Source organism: Sarcophilus harrisii, chromosome 3, assembly GCF_902635505.1.
Source record: "Sarcophilus harrisii chromosome 3, mSarHar1.11, whole genome shotgun sequence".
Lineage (NCBI taxonomy): Eukaryota > Metazoa > Chordata > Mammalia > Dasyuromorphia > Dasyuridae > Sarcophilus > Sarcophilus harrisii.
In genome coordinates this window covers 562924833-562942665 of record NC_045428.1, presented here as the reverse complement: position 1 = coordinate 562942665, position 17833 = coordinate 562924833, and the positions used below count along the sequence as shown (strand labels likewise).

Here is a 17833-nt window from a genome sequence, read left to right as displayed (position 1 = left end):
TAAATAAAAGGCTATTAAATAAAAAAAAAAAAAGAGGGAAAAAAAAAAAAGCTATGGAAGGATCACTGTTGAAAAATTATCCATACATATATTTTGAAAATAAAAAGCTTTAATAATTTAAATAAATAAATATCATCCAACTTCCTCCTTTCTTAAAAGAGTAAAAGGATCTGACAGCCAAGCAGTAAGTAGCAGAGAAATAGAATATGAATCCAGGTCCTAGAAGCCAAATCCAGTTCTTCTCTTGCCACCAGAGAACAGATATATGGAGAATCAAGAAGATCTAGACTCAACCCATGACTCAGGTAATTTATGTTTTATATCAATAATTTTAATTGTCTCCACAGTGAGAGTGTAAGCTTCTTGAAGGCAGGGGCCCCCCAATGCTTAGCACAATGCCTGGCAAATAGCAAGGATTTTATAAAGACATGATGACTGTTTTGAACATAGGCTGGTCACTTCATCTCTGAGCCTCTATTTGCTCATCTGTAAAATGGGGAAAATAAAATAATGCCTGTAGAACCTAGACCTAACTGGGAAGTCAGATGGTACAGTGGAAAGTATCATGGATTTGTATTCTGAGAAGCTGGCTTTGAATCCCATTTCTGCATCTTCCCCCTATGTGACTCTGGCCAAGTATAAGTGGTAGGCCACTGGACTTGATGTCAAAAAGACCTCAGAAAATCACTAGTTGTATGACTAAGGCAAGTCCTCCAACCTTCTGGACCTCACCTGTAAAGTGAAGCTTTAGATTTGATGACTTCTAAGATCTCATATATCATGATGTCTCAGTTTCCCTAAATGTTAAATGGGAGATAGACTAGATTGTTTCTGAGGTCCCTTTCAGCTTTAGGTCTATGAAGTCATCTCCCTTTTCTGGATCTCAATTTCCCCATATATAAATTGAGGGGACAGACTAGGTAGCCTTAAATCTATGATCTGTGAAATGCTTTGCCAACTGTAAAGCCAGAAAGACATGCCTGATATTACCGTTTCCTCTGTATCAAATTGCCTTAAGCTCCTCTCATTTTCTGAAAAAGAAAAACTGTTCCTATTCCCAAAGCACAGCAGCACCCCCTGCTACCTCCTGTCCTTCCCCGGCTCAAAGACAGGAGAAAAATACAGAATATTCTCGCCTCAAATATGCCCCAAATGGTGGTTGCCATGAGCACAGAACGGCACTTTATTTGATATCATTTCCTGAAGTGTTCCGTTGCCATAGTAACAGAATGCCGGTTCTTGAGACCGAGGATGTATCTCTGGGTTCGAGTATCGAAGAAGAGGTTGCTCTTTCTTGAGGTCTCCTAGAAGGGCAGGCCGGGAAAGGGCAAGGTGACACAGTGAAGAAGCCCTGGGAAAGGGTGAAAGAATATAATTAATCATTGGCAAGACGATCCAGGTCAGTAGAGTCCACCAGGAGACACCATAACTAGGGATCATAGTGTACAAGGCAAGGACCACAAACCATACCTACCCCTTTCCCCTCTCCCAAAGCTCCTAGGAACAGAGACAACCACAGACATAGCTGCTCAGCCTTTGTGTACATGCTAAGGGAGAACAGAGTAGAAAGGGAGGTGCAGTTCATCTGAACTAGGCCATACGGAAGCTTTCTTTTAATTTTTTATCCTTACTAATGAGATGTTAAGCTATGTTGGGGTTTTTTGTCACTGAAGGATTACCTGTCTGACAGTGCTCTCTAAATTTGGCATCCTGGGCAAAGCCCTAGATGCCATGACCTAGTTACACTCTGCCACCAGGGTGTCATGGCTACCCAGCTTTCTTTTCACAGAGACACCCAAATAGACAGTACTCTCAGAAACAGGTGTCAGTGTCAAGTGCTTTCAAACAACATTAGTTCCAAGGGGTCAGTAATAATACCAGCAGAGTGGTCAGGAGAAAGGGGAGGAGAGGGATGCAAGATATATATAAAAGGGATGGGAGAATCATTTTCAACTCTGGGTCTCAGTTTCTTGACATCAGCAAAATGTGGAGAAGTTTGGCACTCTTGACCTCACAAGACTGTTGTAAAGGAAGTATCTGTACCACTGCAGAAATGTGACATCATTTTAATTAATGTCATAACATCATAAATTTAGAGGTAGGAAGGACATGGTACAATGAAGAGAGCACTGGATCTGAATTCTGAAGATCTGAGTTCCAAAAAGGCAGGAAGCAAGCATTTATTAAGCACCTACTAAGTGCCAGGCACAGTGCTGAGCACTTTACAGATATAATCAAATACACTTTACAAATTTAATCTCATTTGATCCTTACACCAGCTCTGGGAGGTAGATGCTATCATTATTCCTATTTACAGTATAAGAAACAAGCAAACACAGGTTAAGTGACTTGCCAGGGTTACACAGCCACAAAGTGTCTGAGGCTGTATTATAAAATAAAACTCAGGTCTACCTGACTCCAGACCCAGAATTCTATCCACTGTCCCTACCACCTGGCTGTCCCAAATACCAGGTATGTCACTTATTTTCTATGTAACTTTGAGCAAGTCCCTTTATTTAAATTTCCATTTGTAATATGAAAAGGGGGTGGTCCTAGAACTGGAGGGGACCTCAAAAATCATCTAATCAACTGCCTCCTTTTATAGATGTGGAAACTGAGGCATCAGAGATAAGATTTGAACCCAGGCCCTCTGATTCCACTGTCAATTCCCTGTCCACTATATCACACCATTTCCCTGTTAGAAGACCTCGAAAATCCCCTCCCATTCTAGCTCCTATGACAGCCATAATTTTAGAAGTCACCAAATCCATTTTATGGGTGAGAAAGCCCATTGACATTAAATGGCTTCTACAAAGCCCAGTAATAAATGGCAAAAAACTAGATCTAGAATCTTAGGGCTAGAAAAACCATTAAAGCCCACCCTTTTCCTAATCTCATACAATCTTACACAGAACATCAGAGCCAGAAGTGACCTTAGAGATTCATTATATCAGCCCCCTCATTTTAGAGTTAAGGAAACTGAGGCTCAGATAGAACAGACACGACACAATACGAAACCAGGCCTCCTGACTCCAAAATTCCCACAGACCCTGCCCCAGCCACACGCCAACACACAAAACCCACTTGGGCACAATACTAGACACAAGTGCCACCTACTGTGGATGTGTAGGTCTACCCGAATGTCCCCAGCCACAGTATACAACAAGACCACGTGTGCACATGCCCTGTCTCTTTTACAAATCTCTCTTCAAGAGATCAGCAAAGTGTAATGATGACTATTAGACAGGTAGGCAGATAGATAGATGGCTAGATCCACAGACCCATGACAGAGGTATACATAGATGTTATGTGCATACAAAGATACATAATGATAAATATATCCACACATAGATACATATAGAGAAATGATAGGGGGCAGCTAGGTTGGTATGATGGATAGAGCACCAGCCCTGAAGTCAGGAGGACCTGAAGTCAAATATGGCCTCAGATACTTAACATTTCCTAGCTGTATGACCTTGGGCAAGTCACTTAATCCCAACTGCCTCAGCCAGAGAGAGAGAGAGAGAAAGAGAGAGAGAAATGGTAGATACATATAGATGATACATATATAGGTGATACACATAGATTAAAAAATAGATGATATATATCTATATATACATACCTAGATAATACAAAGATAGAAAATAGTTACATAGATAATAGATGATACATAGATTATAGACACACACAGATACTTACATAGATAATACATAGAGAAATGAAAGATACGTATATAGGTGATACATATAAAGAATAGATGATACATATACAAAACTAGATGGTAGCTACATACTTAGATGGTACATATATACATATATAGATACTAGATATAGATATTATACATACAAAGATAATAGATGATACATATAGACACTGATGATCCATACCTAGATGATACATACATACAAATATGATAGATACATATAGAGAAATGATAAATACAAAAAGATAGATGATATATATAAATACATACTTAGATGATAGCTATAGACAGATAATATACATATACATATACTATATAGTAATAGATGATACATACAAAGATGATACACATAAATGATAGATACATACATAGATAATAGATACATATTAGATGATACATACACTTATACAAAGATGATACATACAGAATAGATACATACATGATAGCTACATATAGATAATATACATACACAGATAACTGTTGATACATACAAAGATGATACACATAAATATAGATACAAAAAGATAGGTAATATATATACATACATAGATAAATAATAGATATACATAGAAATACATACAAAAATACATCTATTAACAGATGATACACATACACATATTAAGATGATACATATATCCAGAAATGATAGCTACATCTAGATGGCCAGTGATACACAGATGATACAGGCCCACATAGGTGATAAATAGGCATAGGTGATAGATCCATAGAGATAGATAATAGGTGATACATATATAGATATATAGATGATAGATACACATGTAGATCATACACATATACAGAGATGATAGATGACAGGTGATACATACAGGGATGGATGATACATAGATTCATATATACAGGACAGATAGATGATAGATGCATGCATAAATAAAAGATAATACATACATATATATATATACATGCAAGCATAGATACATATATACATAGATGATAGATACATACTTTGATTTTGGGTAGGTATGTATCTGTATTTTTCAGAGAGGCAATAGGAAGCCACTGATGAAATTAAAGGCTAATGGTAGCTATGTGATTGGAAGCAAAGAGGTGAAGCAACAAGTGTTGGGGTAGAATCGATAAGCCTTGACTTCCACTGTCTGAACCTTGTTTTCCCCATTTACAAATTGGAGAGATTGGTTCAGATGACTTCTGAAGGACCCTTTCATTCTAAATTGATTCTGTGAACAAATATATCCTGTTCTACACATTAACCCACAGGATATGTCCAATGAACAGAGTGAATCATTTCTCTACCCATCATTTATATTATCATGCCCAGCCACCTGGATTCAGAGAAAATTGTATTCTCAAAAAAGCAGAAACTCTGGCAAGATCTTCCTGAAAAGATTAGCCTGCATTGAGATAGTTGAGCCAAAAGCAATCCGTTCAAGGTCAACAAATAAGGCCCAGAACTGACTTTGATTTTACAATACAAAAATTTAAATGCATATCATGTCCTTTAAAAAGAATGCTACTAGAGCAGCTAAGGTAGCACAGTGCATAAGGCAACAGCCCTGGAGTCAAGAGGATCCGAGTTTAAATCTGACCACTGATGCTGACTAGCTGTGTGACCCTAGGCAAGTCACTTAACACTAACTATCTCCCATAAAAAATAAAATAAAAAGAAGGCTATTGACCCACTCCTATTTTCCTTACCAAGGGGACAGTTGGTACAATGGAAAGAGTAATGGGAAACCAGACCAAGCCAGGCAACCTTAGAACCACAAATTTGAAATCCAGAAAAAGTTTGGTGATTACCTAATCCAACACCTTCACTTTATAGAAATAAAAATGGAGCCCCAAAGAGAAGGGTTCACACTCAAGATCACACAGACAGGAAGAGGAAGAACCAGGGTCCAAACCCAGGTTTTCCTGACTCCAGATGGGACCATGTCAGGTCACGCTCCAGATCCTCTGTCTCCTCTTCAGTAAAATAAGGATCATCTTTGTACTGCCCAGCTTATAGGATTTCAGGAAAGTATATGGGGATCTGTCATGCTATCTTCAGTGATAAGATGGAAAAATGTGGCCTATGTGCAGAAGGAAGGAAGGAAAGGGAAAAAGGAAGAAAGGAAGATAGAGGAGAGAAGTAGCACACAAAAAGGAGACAAAAAGGTGAGGGTGATGATTGGGAGGAGAAAGGATTAATTAATACTGATAGATGAATTTAGAATTGGTTGAATAACCAGGCCCAAAGAGTGATGATTAATGGACATGGAGGAAATTCTCTAGTAAAATGTGCCAGTATTTTAATCAATAGTTCAGATAAAGGTATATTTGTCCCATCTGAGTAAAACATAAAGCTGGGATGAATAACAAACACTTTCATTTACAGTTATAATAAACACATTAAATAATGTTCTCACTGGGGTGAAAGGAGTAGCCTAAATCAATGAGATAAAATTTGATAGTTACATATAAAATCCTGGTCTGGATTCAACAAAACAAATATTCAAGTATAGAACAGGGGAAGTGGATCTGTAAAATGGTTCCTGGGAAAAAGGTCAGGAGATCTCAGTAGACTTCAAGCTCAATATAGGTAAACATGTAATTCTATCAAATCTTATCTCATTGTTTTAAGCCTCTCCTTCAAGCCTAGTGAGACCATTGTTTAATGTGTGTATTATGACTGTAAATGAAAATATTAGTTATCTGTCCCAGTTTTATATTATACTCAGATGGGACAAGCATATCTTTATCTGCACAACTGATTAAAAACCTTACACTGCGATAATAAAAAGAAGCATAGTATTCAGAATGAAGGTGGAGGGAAGAGAATAAGCATTTATTCAACACCTATTTTTTCTCCTTCTCCTCCTCCCCACCCCCTCAAGACAGCAAGCCATTTGATATAGGTTAAACATATCCAGTTAAGTAAGTTGTCCAGTGTCACACAATCATTAAGTACCTGAAGCAAGATTTGAACTCAAATCTACCTACCTCTGGACTCAGCACTCTATCCCCTGTGATGGATAGATTGTCACATCTGGAGTACAATATTCATTGCTGCTGTCACATTTTAGGTAAATCATTGACAAGCTAGATAGAGCACATCCAAAATCAAGTCCAAAAGATAGGCTTAAGATAGCAAGAACAATGGAGACCATGGTATTCAAATACTAACTGAAGGAAAGGTTTGGCATAGAGGAGAGAAGGCCTAGGAGAACCATGATAGACGATAAAAAGCCATCATGTGGAAAAGAGATGGGGTCTTGAGATGGCAAAATGGGTTAGAGCACCAGGCCTGGAGTCAGGAGGATCTGAATTCAAATCTGGTTCAGACACTTAACTAGTTGAATGACAATGGACAAGTCACTTAACAAGTCATGAAGAGTCACACGAGTCAAACTACTCAACAACAACGACATCATAGAGGAAACAGACTTGTTCTGCTTGGCCACAGAGAGGCGAGCTGGAAACGAGGGATAAGACGCTAGAGAGGTAGGGTGAAGATTTCAGGAAGGTTCTTGCTATTCTCAAGTGGAAGGGGCTTCCTCAATTTAAGTCAACTCTGGGGTACCACTTCACACCTCTCAGATTGGCTGAGGTGACAGGAAAAGAAAATGATGTTAGAGGGGATGTGGGAAAACTAGGACATTAATGCATTGTTGGTGGAGTTGTGAGACAATCCAGTCATACTGGAGAGCAATTTGGAACTATGCCCAAAGGGCTATCAAATTGTGCCTAACTTTTGGTCTAGCAATATCATTACTGGGTCTACATCCCAAAGAGATCAAAAAAGAGGAAAATGGACTCACCTGTGCAAAAATATTTGTAACATCCCGTTTTGTGGCAGCAAGAAATTAGAAATTGAGTGGATGCCCATCAGTTGGGAATGGCTGAATACATTATGGTATTTGAATATAATGGATTATTGTTCTGTAAGAAATGATGAGCAGGCTATTTCAGAAAAGCCTGGAAAGACTTACATGAACTGATGCCGAGAGAAGTGAACAAAACTAGATCACTGTACACAATAAGAACAAGATTATGTGATCAACTGTGATAGACTCATCTCTTCTCAGCAATACAGTGATCCAAGACAATTTCAATAGATTTGAGATGGAAAATGCCATCTCCATCCACAGAGAGAACTATAGAGACTGAATGGGGATAGAAGCATAGTGTTTACACATTTTTTGTTTGCTTTTTCTTTCTCGTGGGTTTTTTTTTCCCCCTTTTGGTTGATTTTCCTTGTACAAATGTATGTTTAAATGATATTGTTCACTGCCTTGGGGAGGGAGGAGGAGGAGGAAAAAACTGGAACACAAAATCTTATAGAAATGAATGTTGAAAACTTTCTTTACAATTATTTGGAGAAATAAAATACTATTAAGAGAAAAAAAAAAAAAAAAAAAAAGGGGCTTCCTCTGAATGTAGTGAGTTCATCACTACTGGAGGTCTTCAAGAAATGGTTGGATAACAACCTGCAGGAAATGTTGCAGAGGGGATAGATTCCTGTTTAGACTCAGGTTTGGCAAATTAGTCTCTGAGGCTCCTTTCAGTTCTAAGAAATCTGTGATGCTCAAATGAAGAAATGTGTGCCTTTTATCCCTCTAAAGCATTATATGAAATGGAGGGAGGGAGCATTTTCTCCCTCAGCTAGCCTCTCATTTAACCACAGCTGGCTTTGAAGTTTCAGAAAGAAATGCTTGTCTCTAGAGGATTCATTTCCAGACAATTCTCATCATGGTGAATTCAAAGCAGTCTGTGGATGTGACCAATCAGTTATACTAGACAGAAATGGATCTCAGAACTCTTGTGAATCCCTGTCTGAACCTCTCCAAAAGCACTTAGCTTGTGAATATTTGGGTATCTGGCTTTCTCCCCATCTGCCATCTCTATAAGGCACCACAGTGGATCAATAGCGTGCTGGACTTATGAATTAGGGGAATCTGAGTTAGAAGCCCTCTTCAGTTACTTACTATGAAGTTCTTTCATCTATAAAATGGGAATAATAATAGCACCTGCTTCACAGAGTTGCTGTGAGGACCAAATCAGATTTTATATGCACATACACACACATATGTACATAGAAGTCAGATGGTTATACTTGGTTATATAGATATATGAACCCTTAGAACAGAGCTAGAAGTGGCCTTTAGAATTCAAAATATTGGAACCTAGGTTGGGAGAGATCACCTTAGAACACAGAATGTCAGAGCTGGAAAGGGTCCTTAGAAAAGAAAACAGAAGAGTTGAAAGAGACATTAAGATAGAATGTTAGAGCCAGACAAAACCTTAGAAAACAGTATTAAAGAAGAGATCTTAAACATTGAATGTCAAACCATAGATTTTCAGAGCTGGGAGGGACTCAAAATCAGAGCTTTAAAAGGCCACAGAACATAGAATATTAGAACTAAAAGGGATTTAAGAGACAATCTAGTCCAACCCTTTCTTTTTTTTCTTTTTTAAACAGATGAAGAAATTGGGTCTTAGAAAGGGCAAGTGATTTTTCCAAGAAGGAAGAAAACATGCAAGCATGAAGCTGGATGTGAGTCTCTTGTTTCTATAGAACCATGAGAAAATTGGCCGGACTGAAGCAAAAGGGTGCATAATAGGGAGCAGTAGATGAAAATGGTAAAGTCATTTCACGAGGGCCATAAAAACCAGACAGAGGAGCTTGGATACAAGGTAGTTGGCACAAGTGAACCACTGCAGTTTCTTGAGAAGGGAAGGAAGGCTGAGGAAAAAAATCTAGAGAATATAGCCAGTTCAATCTTAGCCAAGTAGAGTTAGGAATGATGACAAAACATCCAAAAGGAGCTGCCAGCAGACTGTCATCATTGTAAAGGTATTCAAATTTTTCATTTCCCAGAAGGTGCCATAGACAGCCATTTACATCTCTCCTGTCAGTAAGACCTGACTGTCTACAGGATCATAGGACTTGGACTGGTAGAATCAGTAAAAATCATCTAATCCACCCCCTTCATCCTACAGGGAAGAAAATCTAGATCCAAAGAAGGAAAGTGATTATTTCCCAAATAATAAGCACAGATGAGATTGGAATCCTGGTCCTCTGCCTTCTTGAATCGTCTGTACTAATAGCTGGGACCCTCAATCATTTCAATTCTATTATTTATTGGCTGTTCTAACTTAGGCTGGATGTAATTTTTTTTTTCTGGGCCTGTTTCTTCATTTGCAAATTGACGTAAGGGGACTAGATGATCATCTAAGAACTTTTCCACTTCTTGATTCTGTGATCTTTCTCCCCTTCCAAAGGTATACCTGCTTTTGGCTCATCGTCAGGACCTGAATCCATCCCAGACTTAGTGTGAAGACCCATGTCTAATAAGAGAACTCATCAACTAGCTCTGGGAAGGTCTTGGAAGCCCAGAACTAAACTAGACCCTGATGCCCCAGCAGCTGGTTGTGAAATTCCAGCTTCATTGTAGATGCCAACCTTGTAAGTATTCTTATGGATCCTGGAACTACATCTCTCCTTCACCATCACCCCCAATTAGTTTAGAACACTGAGTTTAGAAGTCTCTGTGATGTAATGGAAAACTGGATGGATATGGAATCAGAGACCTCAACTCTGGTCCTGACTCTTATTGCCTGTGTGACCTTGGAAATTTAATTGGCTCCAATTTCTTCTTTAAAATAATGGGATTTTGCTGGCTGACCTAGAAGGTCCCTTCTAGCTCTAAAACCCTTCCTGAAGACAGAGTCCTCCATTAGATTCTAATCTCCAAGCTCTCCAAGATCAGGAACCAATCTTCTTCTGCATAAACTCCCCATCACCCGGTGCACAAACCCAACTTTTGCAGAGAAAGGACACTCAGGGTTAGAACTAAGAGACGGTGGGTGACCCAGTCTAACCCTCAGTGTTAGAACTAAGAGAGACAGCGGACTGGGTCACCCACCCCCACCCCACCCCCATTCCTAGTCTGCCTGATTCTGAGTTGATGGGCCCCCTGGGCGGGTGGAGCGGCTGGTGTAACGTCAGCTCTTCTGCCAGCCTGATCAATCTTCAGCTGTGGCTTTACCTCCCCACAAGGCCATCCCACGACCTTGTCCTGAAACTAAGAGAAGGTACTTTCTTACTTTGTCCCCATCCCACCCCCTTTCTACGGTGCTAACAGGAAACAAAATGAAACCGTGAATTCCCTCCCACCCTCCACTACTACCAGGAAATCACTCCCACATCGATACTCAGTGATCATGACTGGGTGGAGGGGGGGAGGAGGCTGCTTTTTGGAGAGAGGGTAAGGGTGAGATCCCCCTGTAAGGAAAAGCAAGGATGTTTTAGGAGAAAATACCGAGATAAAAACGGGGAGGCCCCTCGAGAAGACCTTCCCAAGAAGGGCAGGTACCCCGAGATTCTAAAATTAAATTCACCCCTCTATTGGCCGAATTTGAAGGAAAGGCGGAAGGGGGGGAGGGAGAGGGGTCCACGGTGTCCTGCGTGAGAGCAGAGCCCGGCGCCCTGGCTGGGGTGGGAGGGAATCAGGGAGACAGGGAAGGGGGAGGGAGCGCCGGAGCTGGCGGTTCCGCCCGCTGATGCAGGCAGCCTGGGGAGGTGGAGCAGCCGAGCCAGGAGGAGTCCCAGCCGCCGCCGCCGCCGCAGCAGCAGCCCAGCTCCCCGGCCGTCTCGCCTCCCCGCCGCCGCAGTGTCGGTGGCAGACGAGGAGAGCGCAGGGCTCCTCCTCCCCCGACCCAGCCTGGGGACGAAAGCAGCTGTCTGTACGCCGCCGCCGCCCCCCCCTCCCGTCGCCTTTCCCAGGCGGGAGGGTGGCCAGAGCTCATTCGCTTCTCTCCTCCTCTCGGCCCCAGCAGAAGCCGCCGCTGTGCCAGGCACCACCGGGCATCTCCGCTGCCAGTCGGGCAGCTCGGGAGCCAGCTTCAACGGATATACGGGCATCCGCAGCCTGGGCCTTGCCGGGCGCCTCCGATTCTGCCCCCGGCCCCTCGGGGCACTTCGGGGCCAGCTCTGCGGAACAGGGCGGTCCCGAGCAGCTCCGAGCCCGCAGACGCCGCCGCAGACGCCGCCACGATGCTGCCCTGGAGACGGAGCAAGTTCGTGTTGGTAGAGGATGAGTCCAAGCGCAAGGGAAAGAGCCTGAGCCCCCGGCTTGCCTACACGTCGCTGCTCTCTACCTTCCTGCGCTCTTGCCCGGACCTGCTGCCCGACTGGCCCCTGGAGCGCCTGGGTCGGGTCTTCCGCAGCAGGCGCCAAAAAGTGGAGCTCAACAAGGAGGACCCCACTTACACCGTGTGGTACCTGGGCAACGCCGTCACCCTGCACGCCAAGGGCGACGGCTGCACCGATGACGCCGTGGGCAAGATCTGGGCGCGCAGCGGGCCGGCGGGGGGCACCAAGATGAAGCTGACGCTGGGACCCCACGGCATCCGCATGCAGCCCTGCGAGCGCAGCGGGAGCTCGGGGGCGCGGCGGCCGGCGCACGCCTACCTGCTGCCGCGCATCACCTACTGCGCGGCGGACCGCCGCCACCCGCGCGTGTTCGCCTGGGTGTACCGCCACCAGGCGCGCCACAAGGCCGTGGTTCTGCGCTGCCACGCAGTGCTGCTGGCGCGGGCGCACAAGGCGCGGGCCCTGGCGCGCCTGCTGCGCCAGACGGCTCTGGCCGCCTTCACCGACTTCAAACGGCTGCAGAGGCAGAGCGACGCGCGCCACGTGCGCCAGCAGCACCTCCGGGCGGCCGCGGGGGCCGCAGCCGCCTCGGTGCCCCGAGCGCCCCTGCGCCGCCTGCTCAACGCCAAGTGCGCGTATCGGCCGCCGGCCGCGGAGCGCGGCCGCGGCGCGCCTCGCCTCAGCAGCATCCAGGAGGAGGATGAAGAGGAGCAAGAGCCGGAGGAGGAGGAGGAAGAGGAGGAGGAGGAGGAGGAGCCCGAGCGGGAGCGAAGCTTAGAGCGCCGTGAGGTCCGGGGCCGGCAGCGCGAGCGCCCCGAGGTGCTGAGCTTGGCCCGGGAGCTGAGGACGTGCAGCCTGAGGGGCTCCGCAGCCGCCACTCCCCGGGCCCCACCCCCGACCCCTCCCCACAAGGGCTGCCTGCCCGCCCTAAAGCGCCCTACCTTGGATTCTGCTGTTCGGCAACCCCTTCCCGGCCCCCTGCCCCCACACCAGGCCCTGTGTGTTGTAGGGGGGTGGTAGTTGGCGCCTGGTGGCTAGCGTAGAGGCCCCTCTGAGACCTCCCTTGCACTCCAAACACTTCCCCAACTCAGGATCTCCTTCCTTCCCTTTCTCTGGCCCTCTCCGAACAAGCCTGTCCCCGTGCCACCAGACCCCCGGCCTTTCCCTTCCCCACCACCTCATGAGAAGGGATGGAGGGTCTGGGATGGTTTTTTCCCCCCCGACCCAGGCAATGGAGATGTGGCTGCAACTGGGAGGGTTAGAACTCTGTTTTAGAAATCCCTCTTCTCTTACCCCTAGGGGACCTGGGGGTACTTAACATGAGGATAGTACTGTGAACCAGAGGAACTGGAAGGGGACAACTGGGGCCCCTACTTCTCTGCTCAGGACTTGCCTCCAAGATGACTCAGCACCCCCACAGACTGGAGGGGTGAATGGCCCCTAGACCCTCCCTACCCCATCACCTCTCCAAAGGTCGGGGGCTACTTTCTGTCTTTACTTTTCACCCTTCTTAGCCCTGCCACTGGAGGAGAGACTAGGACATATCCTGGCAGTTGGACAGAAAACCAGGCCTATTGTAGTGGCACCTTCTTCTGGGCCCAGCAGCCTCTTGCCATCCCTACAGGACTGCTGATCCCCACCAGGGCTCTCTTCTCTGCAGATTCAGGTGTAGGTGGATCTATTTAGGAGACCCCCCCACCCCACCCCCAATCACCCTGGACCAGGATGAGGCACTGCAGGAGGTAAGGTGACTACAGGGCAGGTGCTCCAGGCACTGGTGTTACTTGGGGGCTGAGTCCCTAAAATGAAGACCGTCCCAAAGGGAGCACCATAGAGCTGCCTTCTCACCACTGAGGACGAAACAAATGGGTATGTTAACCCAAACAGGGGATGGGCGATTGCTCACAGGCCTCTCTACTTGCTGAGGTCACAAAAAGCCCAAAGATTAAGATGTCACCAACTGATCACTGATAAATAAAGTGGATTTGCCTTTTCAGCATTGTCAAGCTCCCTAATGGTCTTTGTCAGAAGCGCCAGTTTATATAGAGCAGAATGGAATTTAGAACCAGAAAAAAAAATCTTGGAGCTTGTTCAGTCAATACAGCATCATGAATACCCAGGTTCAAATTCTATCTTTTGACACTGATTGGTTGTGTGATCATGGGCAATTCACCTCTCCTGGGGTTCAGTTTCCTTATCTAAAACATGGGATTAATAACAGCTGCAGTATCCCCAGTGCCTGGCATGTATTTGACTTATTGATCATTTTTCTCAACTCACAGGCTGGTTCAGACGGGATGATGTACATCAGCCAATGAGTCACTAAACGTTAAGAGCCCACTTCTGCCAGGTCCTATGCTAAGTGCTAGAGGTTCCCACTTTGCATTAAAGGGCTCTATGAATGTAAGTTAGTGAGATCCTAGATTTAAAGGTTGGAAGGGTCACCTAGTCTAACTCCCTGATTTTACAGATGAGGAAACTGAGGCCCTGGAGGTTAAAAGACATATCCAAAATTATACAGATATAGCATAAGAAGCATTGGGATTTGAGCACTAGTTCTCTGATTCCAAACCTTTCCACTACTCAGCACTCCATCAGCCTGCTTCTTTGACTGGGGTTCATTCAAACTCCTGGAAGGTAAAAGACTTTCACTACCTGAATGTACCTGTTCTGGGGAAAGTTATCAATAGGGCCTGCTAGGTGGTGCAGTGGGTAGAGCACCAGCCCTGAAATCAGGAGGACCTTAGTTCAAATGTGATCTCAGACACTTAACACTTCTTAGCTGTGTGACCCTGGGCAAGTCACTTAATCTGAATTGCCTCAGGGGGAAAAGTGACTATAAGAGTTGTCAGTGCACTGGATTATACAGGATAGCAGGCAAGGGCCAGGTATGGGGCATTGAGATATGTGCTTCTGGGAAAATGTTCATGGACTTGCAGGATACTACAAACAAGGGATATGATTATCTTTTTGTCTCTGTCTTCGAGAACTAGCCATCTTCAAAAATATTCATTCAGATAGAGTTTTGCTCCAGGTCAGGGGGTTTGGGGGGGGGGGGGGACATTGAGCGATTCTGTCTGGAGAGGTAGCTGCATATACCACTGAGTATCTGTCCACAGTGTTTCCAGAGGGATGCAGGAGTGGGAGGAAAACAAGTTGGCAGATGAGCCGAAGACATTCGAGTTCTCATTCAAAAGCTGTGGAAATGTGGCCAAGTCTTTCCCAACATTGCAATCTTGAGATCCACTATTTTTTCAATCCTAGTTTCTGCTGGGATCTGATCCCAGAGGATCTAATATCCAGAGAAAAGCATCTGCAGCCTCCAGTGAGCGAGCAGACTTCTCCCTGTGGCTCACCCAAGCATCTGCAGTTCCCCAGAGAAGAGAGAAATGGGTGGTGCTGGGAGCCAAGAGTCATATTGCTGTGTCACGCTGGCCCTGCAATGGACCGGTCAGGCCAGAGAATCTGGAGGGAGTCTGCCAGGCAAGCATTCTTCCCTTGCTGGATTGGGCAGTGGGCACATGGAGAGATGCACTTGTTGCCTTGGGACCCTGAGCACCACTAGGGGAATACTCTGGTGTTAGCCCCATTTTGCGGGTGGAGAAGGTGAGATACCATAATCTGTAGCTAGCATCAGGCAGGAGATGAAAAGCTAGGTCCCCGTATTGTTTGTTGTGTTCCATGCGCTCAGACAGCTGCTTTTTCAGCTCAGATGCCTCAATCCTCCCTCGTTGTATAAAACATGGAATGTTAGCTGGAAAAGGCCTTGGTTTCCTTCTCTATAAAATAAAAAAGTTGGAGGGTGGCTAGGTTGTGCAGTGGATAGAGCACTGGCCCTGAAATCAGGAGGACCTGAGTTCAAATCTAGCCTCAGACACTTCCTTGCTGTGTGATCCTGGGCAAGTCACTTAACCCCCGTTGCTTCAGCAAAAATAAATAAAAATTAAAAATAAAAGGGTTGGATTAGATCCTTAAGATTGCTTCCAACTCCAGATCTTGTGAATGACTGGAAGTGATCTTGGAATATAGTGTCTCAGAGCTGGGAGGGCCTTTAGAACCCAGAATGTCAGAGCTGGGAGACATCTTAGAACTCAGAATGACAGACCCAGGAGGGCACTTACATCAATCAGTGGCAGGGCTGGAAGAAGCCTTAGAAACACAGTAGCAGAGCTGGGAGGGACCTTAGAACATTTGATGGCAGAGCTCTAGGGGACTTGATTTCCTCCTCTATAGAATGAGAGGCCTTGTTGTTTTGTTTTGTTTTGTTTTTTCATGAGAGCTTGACTGGATCTTTAAGATCCCTTTTTCAGCTCTTGGTCCTGTCTATGAATATTAGTCCAGATAATGGAGTCTTAGAACTATAAGAACCTTAAAGATCATCTTTTCCTATCTTCTAATGTTATAGGTGAGAAACAACCTGGAAATTCAGACAAGTGGATGGTTGCTAAAGATCACATAGGATTTAGTGGCTGATTTAGAACTAGGACCCAGGTGTTCTAGTTCACCCACTTGGATTTCCCCCTTGTGACAACAGACTTGCAGGGGTGTAAAGGGTATAGCATTGGATCCATGTCTACCTCTTAAGGCTTCTAGATGTGGGACAGTGAATAGCCAGTTCTCTATGGACCTCAACTAACTTATCTGAAAAATGGGAACAAGTATGCTTTCACTTCAGCTCCACAGGATTGTTATGAAGTCAGTGCTTTGCAAACTTTAAAATGCTACAGAAATGTGTGTCCTTGTTTGCTCTCTTTGGCTTTCCCTGTGTCCTTACTACACATGGTTCCCCTCTGCACAGAATTCCTGGACTCTGGGCTCATTGAGCGGAAGACCCAATTCACTCCTCCAAAGTGAAGACCCTACTGTAGACCAGGATCCCCTTCCTATGTCATATGAGGCAAACAAGGAATGAAAAGAAGCACTTATGTGCCAGATTCTCTGCTTAGCTCTTTATAAATACTTCATTTGATCCTCATGACTCTGAAAAATAGATGCTATTATTATTCCCATTTTACAGTTGAGGAAACTGAGGCATACAGATTTAAGTGACTGTGAGATGGGATTGAAGTTCAATTTCTGCTTTGATTTCTCATGACAACAGGCCTGCAGGGGTATAAGAGAGGGTGTCTTCTCCACTCTGGGATCATCACTCCATCCACTGTGTCACCTAGTTGCTTCAAAGGATCCTAGGATTCCTGAGGTCAAATGACAGTCATTTTACAGATTTAAACTCAGGAAATTAAGAACTTTTTCCTGCATGTGAGCCCACAGTAACTGAACCCAGATTTAAGCTGAGGCCCTCTGATTCCTAGCCACCATGATCCCTCCACTATACTATACTATATCTGGTGCTGAGCCACTGGGTACAGTCCCCCCTGGCTCGGGTCATGATTACCTCCACCTCTTTATTGTACTTAGCAAGTCCTATTGACCAGGGCCTTGAGAATAATGAAAGGCTTTCCAAGAATATGTTGATTAATGGTGGTCATTGAGGGAAGTCTGTCCTCAGTTGATCAAGGAACCTAAGAGACAAGGTCCTGTTTAAGAGTTAAATCCCCCTCAGTTCTACTCCATACCCAGAGAGGCTTGCATAATGTATGCTTAATGTCTACTCAAAGTTGTTGAAACAGATACCCCAAGAAAAGGAATTTGCTGGTAGCTCTAAAAATGCTCTTCTGAGAATCAACAAACATTAAGCACCTGCTGAATGCATGCCATTGGGCTAGGTGCCAAATATACAAACAGAAATGAAAGGGCTTGCACTGCCCTTAAAAGAGCTATCACAGTAATAGTGATTGAAGGTTCAGATCCAGGGAGAGTCTTCTGGACAGGGATACTTTCTGTGGAATCACAGGATCTCGGGGTTCAGTCTTCAAAGTTCACCAAAAATTCACCCTAAACTCAAGACCAGCCTACTTCAGAGGAATAGTAAAGATTCTAATTCTAAAGATTCCCCAAATCCAGGTCTTGCCAACACCTCTTCGGAGGAAATAAATTCTTAGGAGATATGTAAAAGG

General features: G+C 44.6%; 1 protein-coding gene across 2 annotated transcripts; it reads left to right on the top strand.

The window, feature by feature from the left end:
* The first annotated feature begins 1268 nt into the window (after positions 1–1268).
* On the top strand, positions 1269–13812 carry FAM43B (family with sequence similarity 43 member B). 2 transcript variants are annotated; one of them, XM_031962714.1, is made up of 4 exons: positions 1269–1399; positions 9141–9215; positions 9944–10127; positions 11501–13812. In XM_031962714.1, exons 3-4 carry the CDS (start codon positions 10117–10119, stop codon positions 12834–12836), a joined length of 1347 nt encoding a protein of 448 aa, XP_031818574.1. In that variant the 5' UTR covers positions 1269–1399; positions 9141–9215; positions 9944–10116; the 3' UTR covers positions 12837–13812. The 2 variants fall into 2 exon arrangements, with proteins under 2 accessions (XP_031818574.1, XP_031818573.1); XM_031962713.1 differs by having other exon boundaries at positions 11498–13812.
* Positions 13813–17833: the final 4021 nt, after the last annotated feature.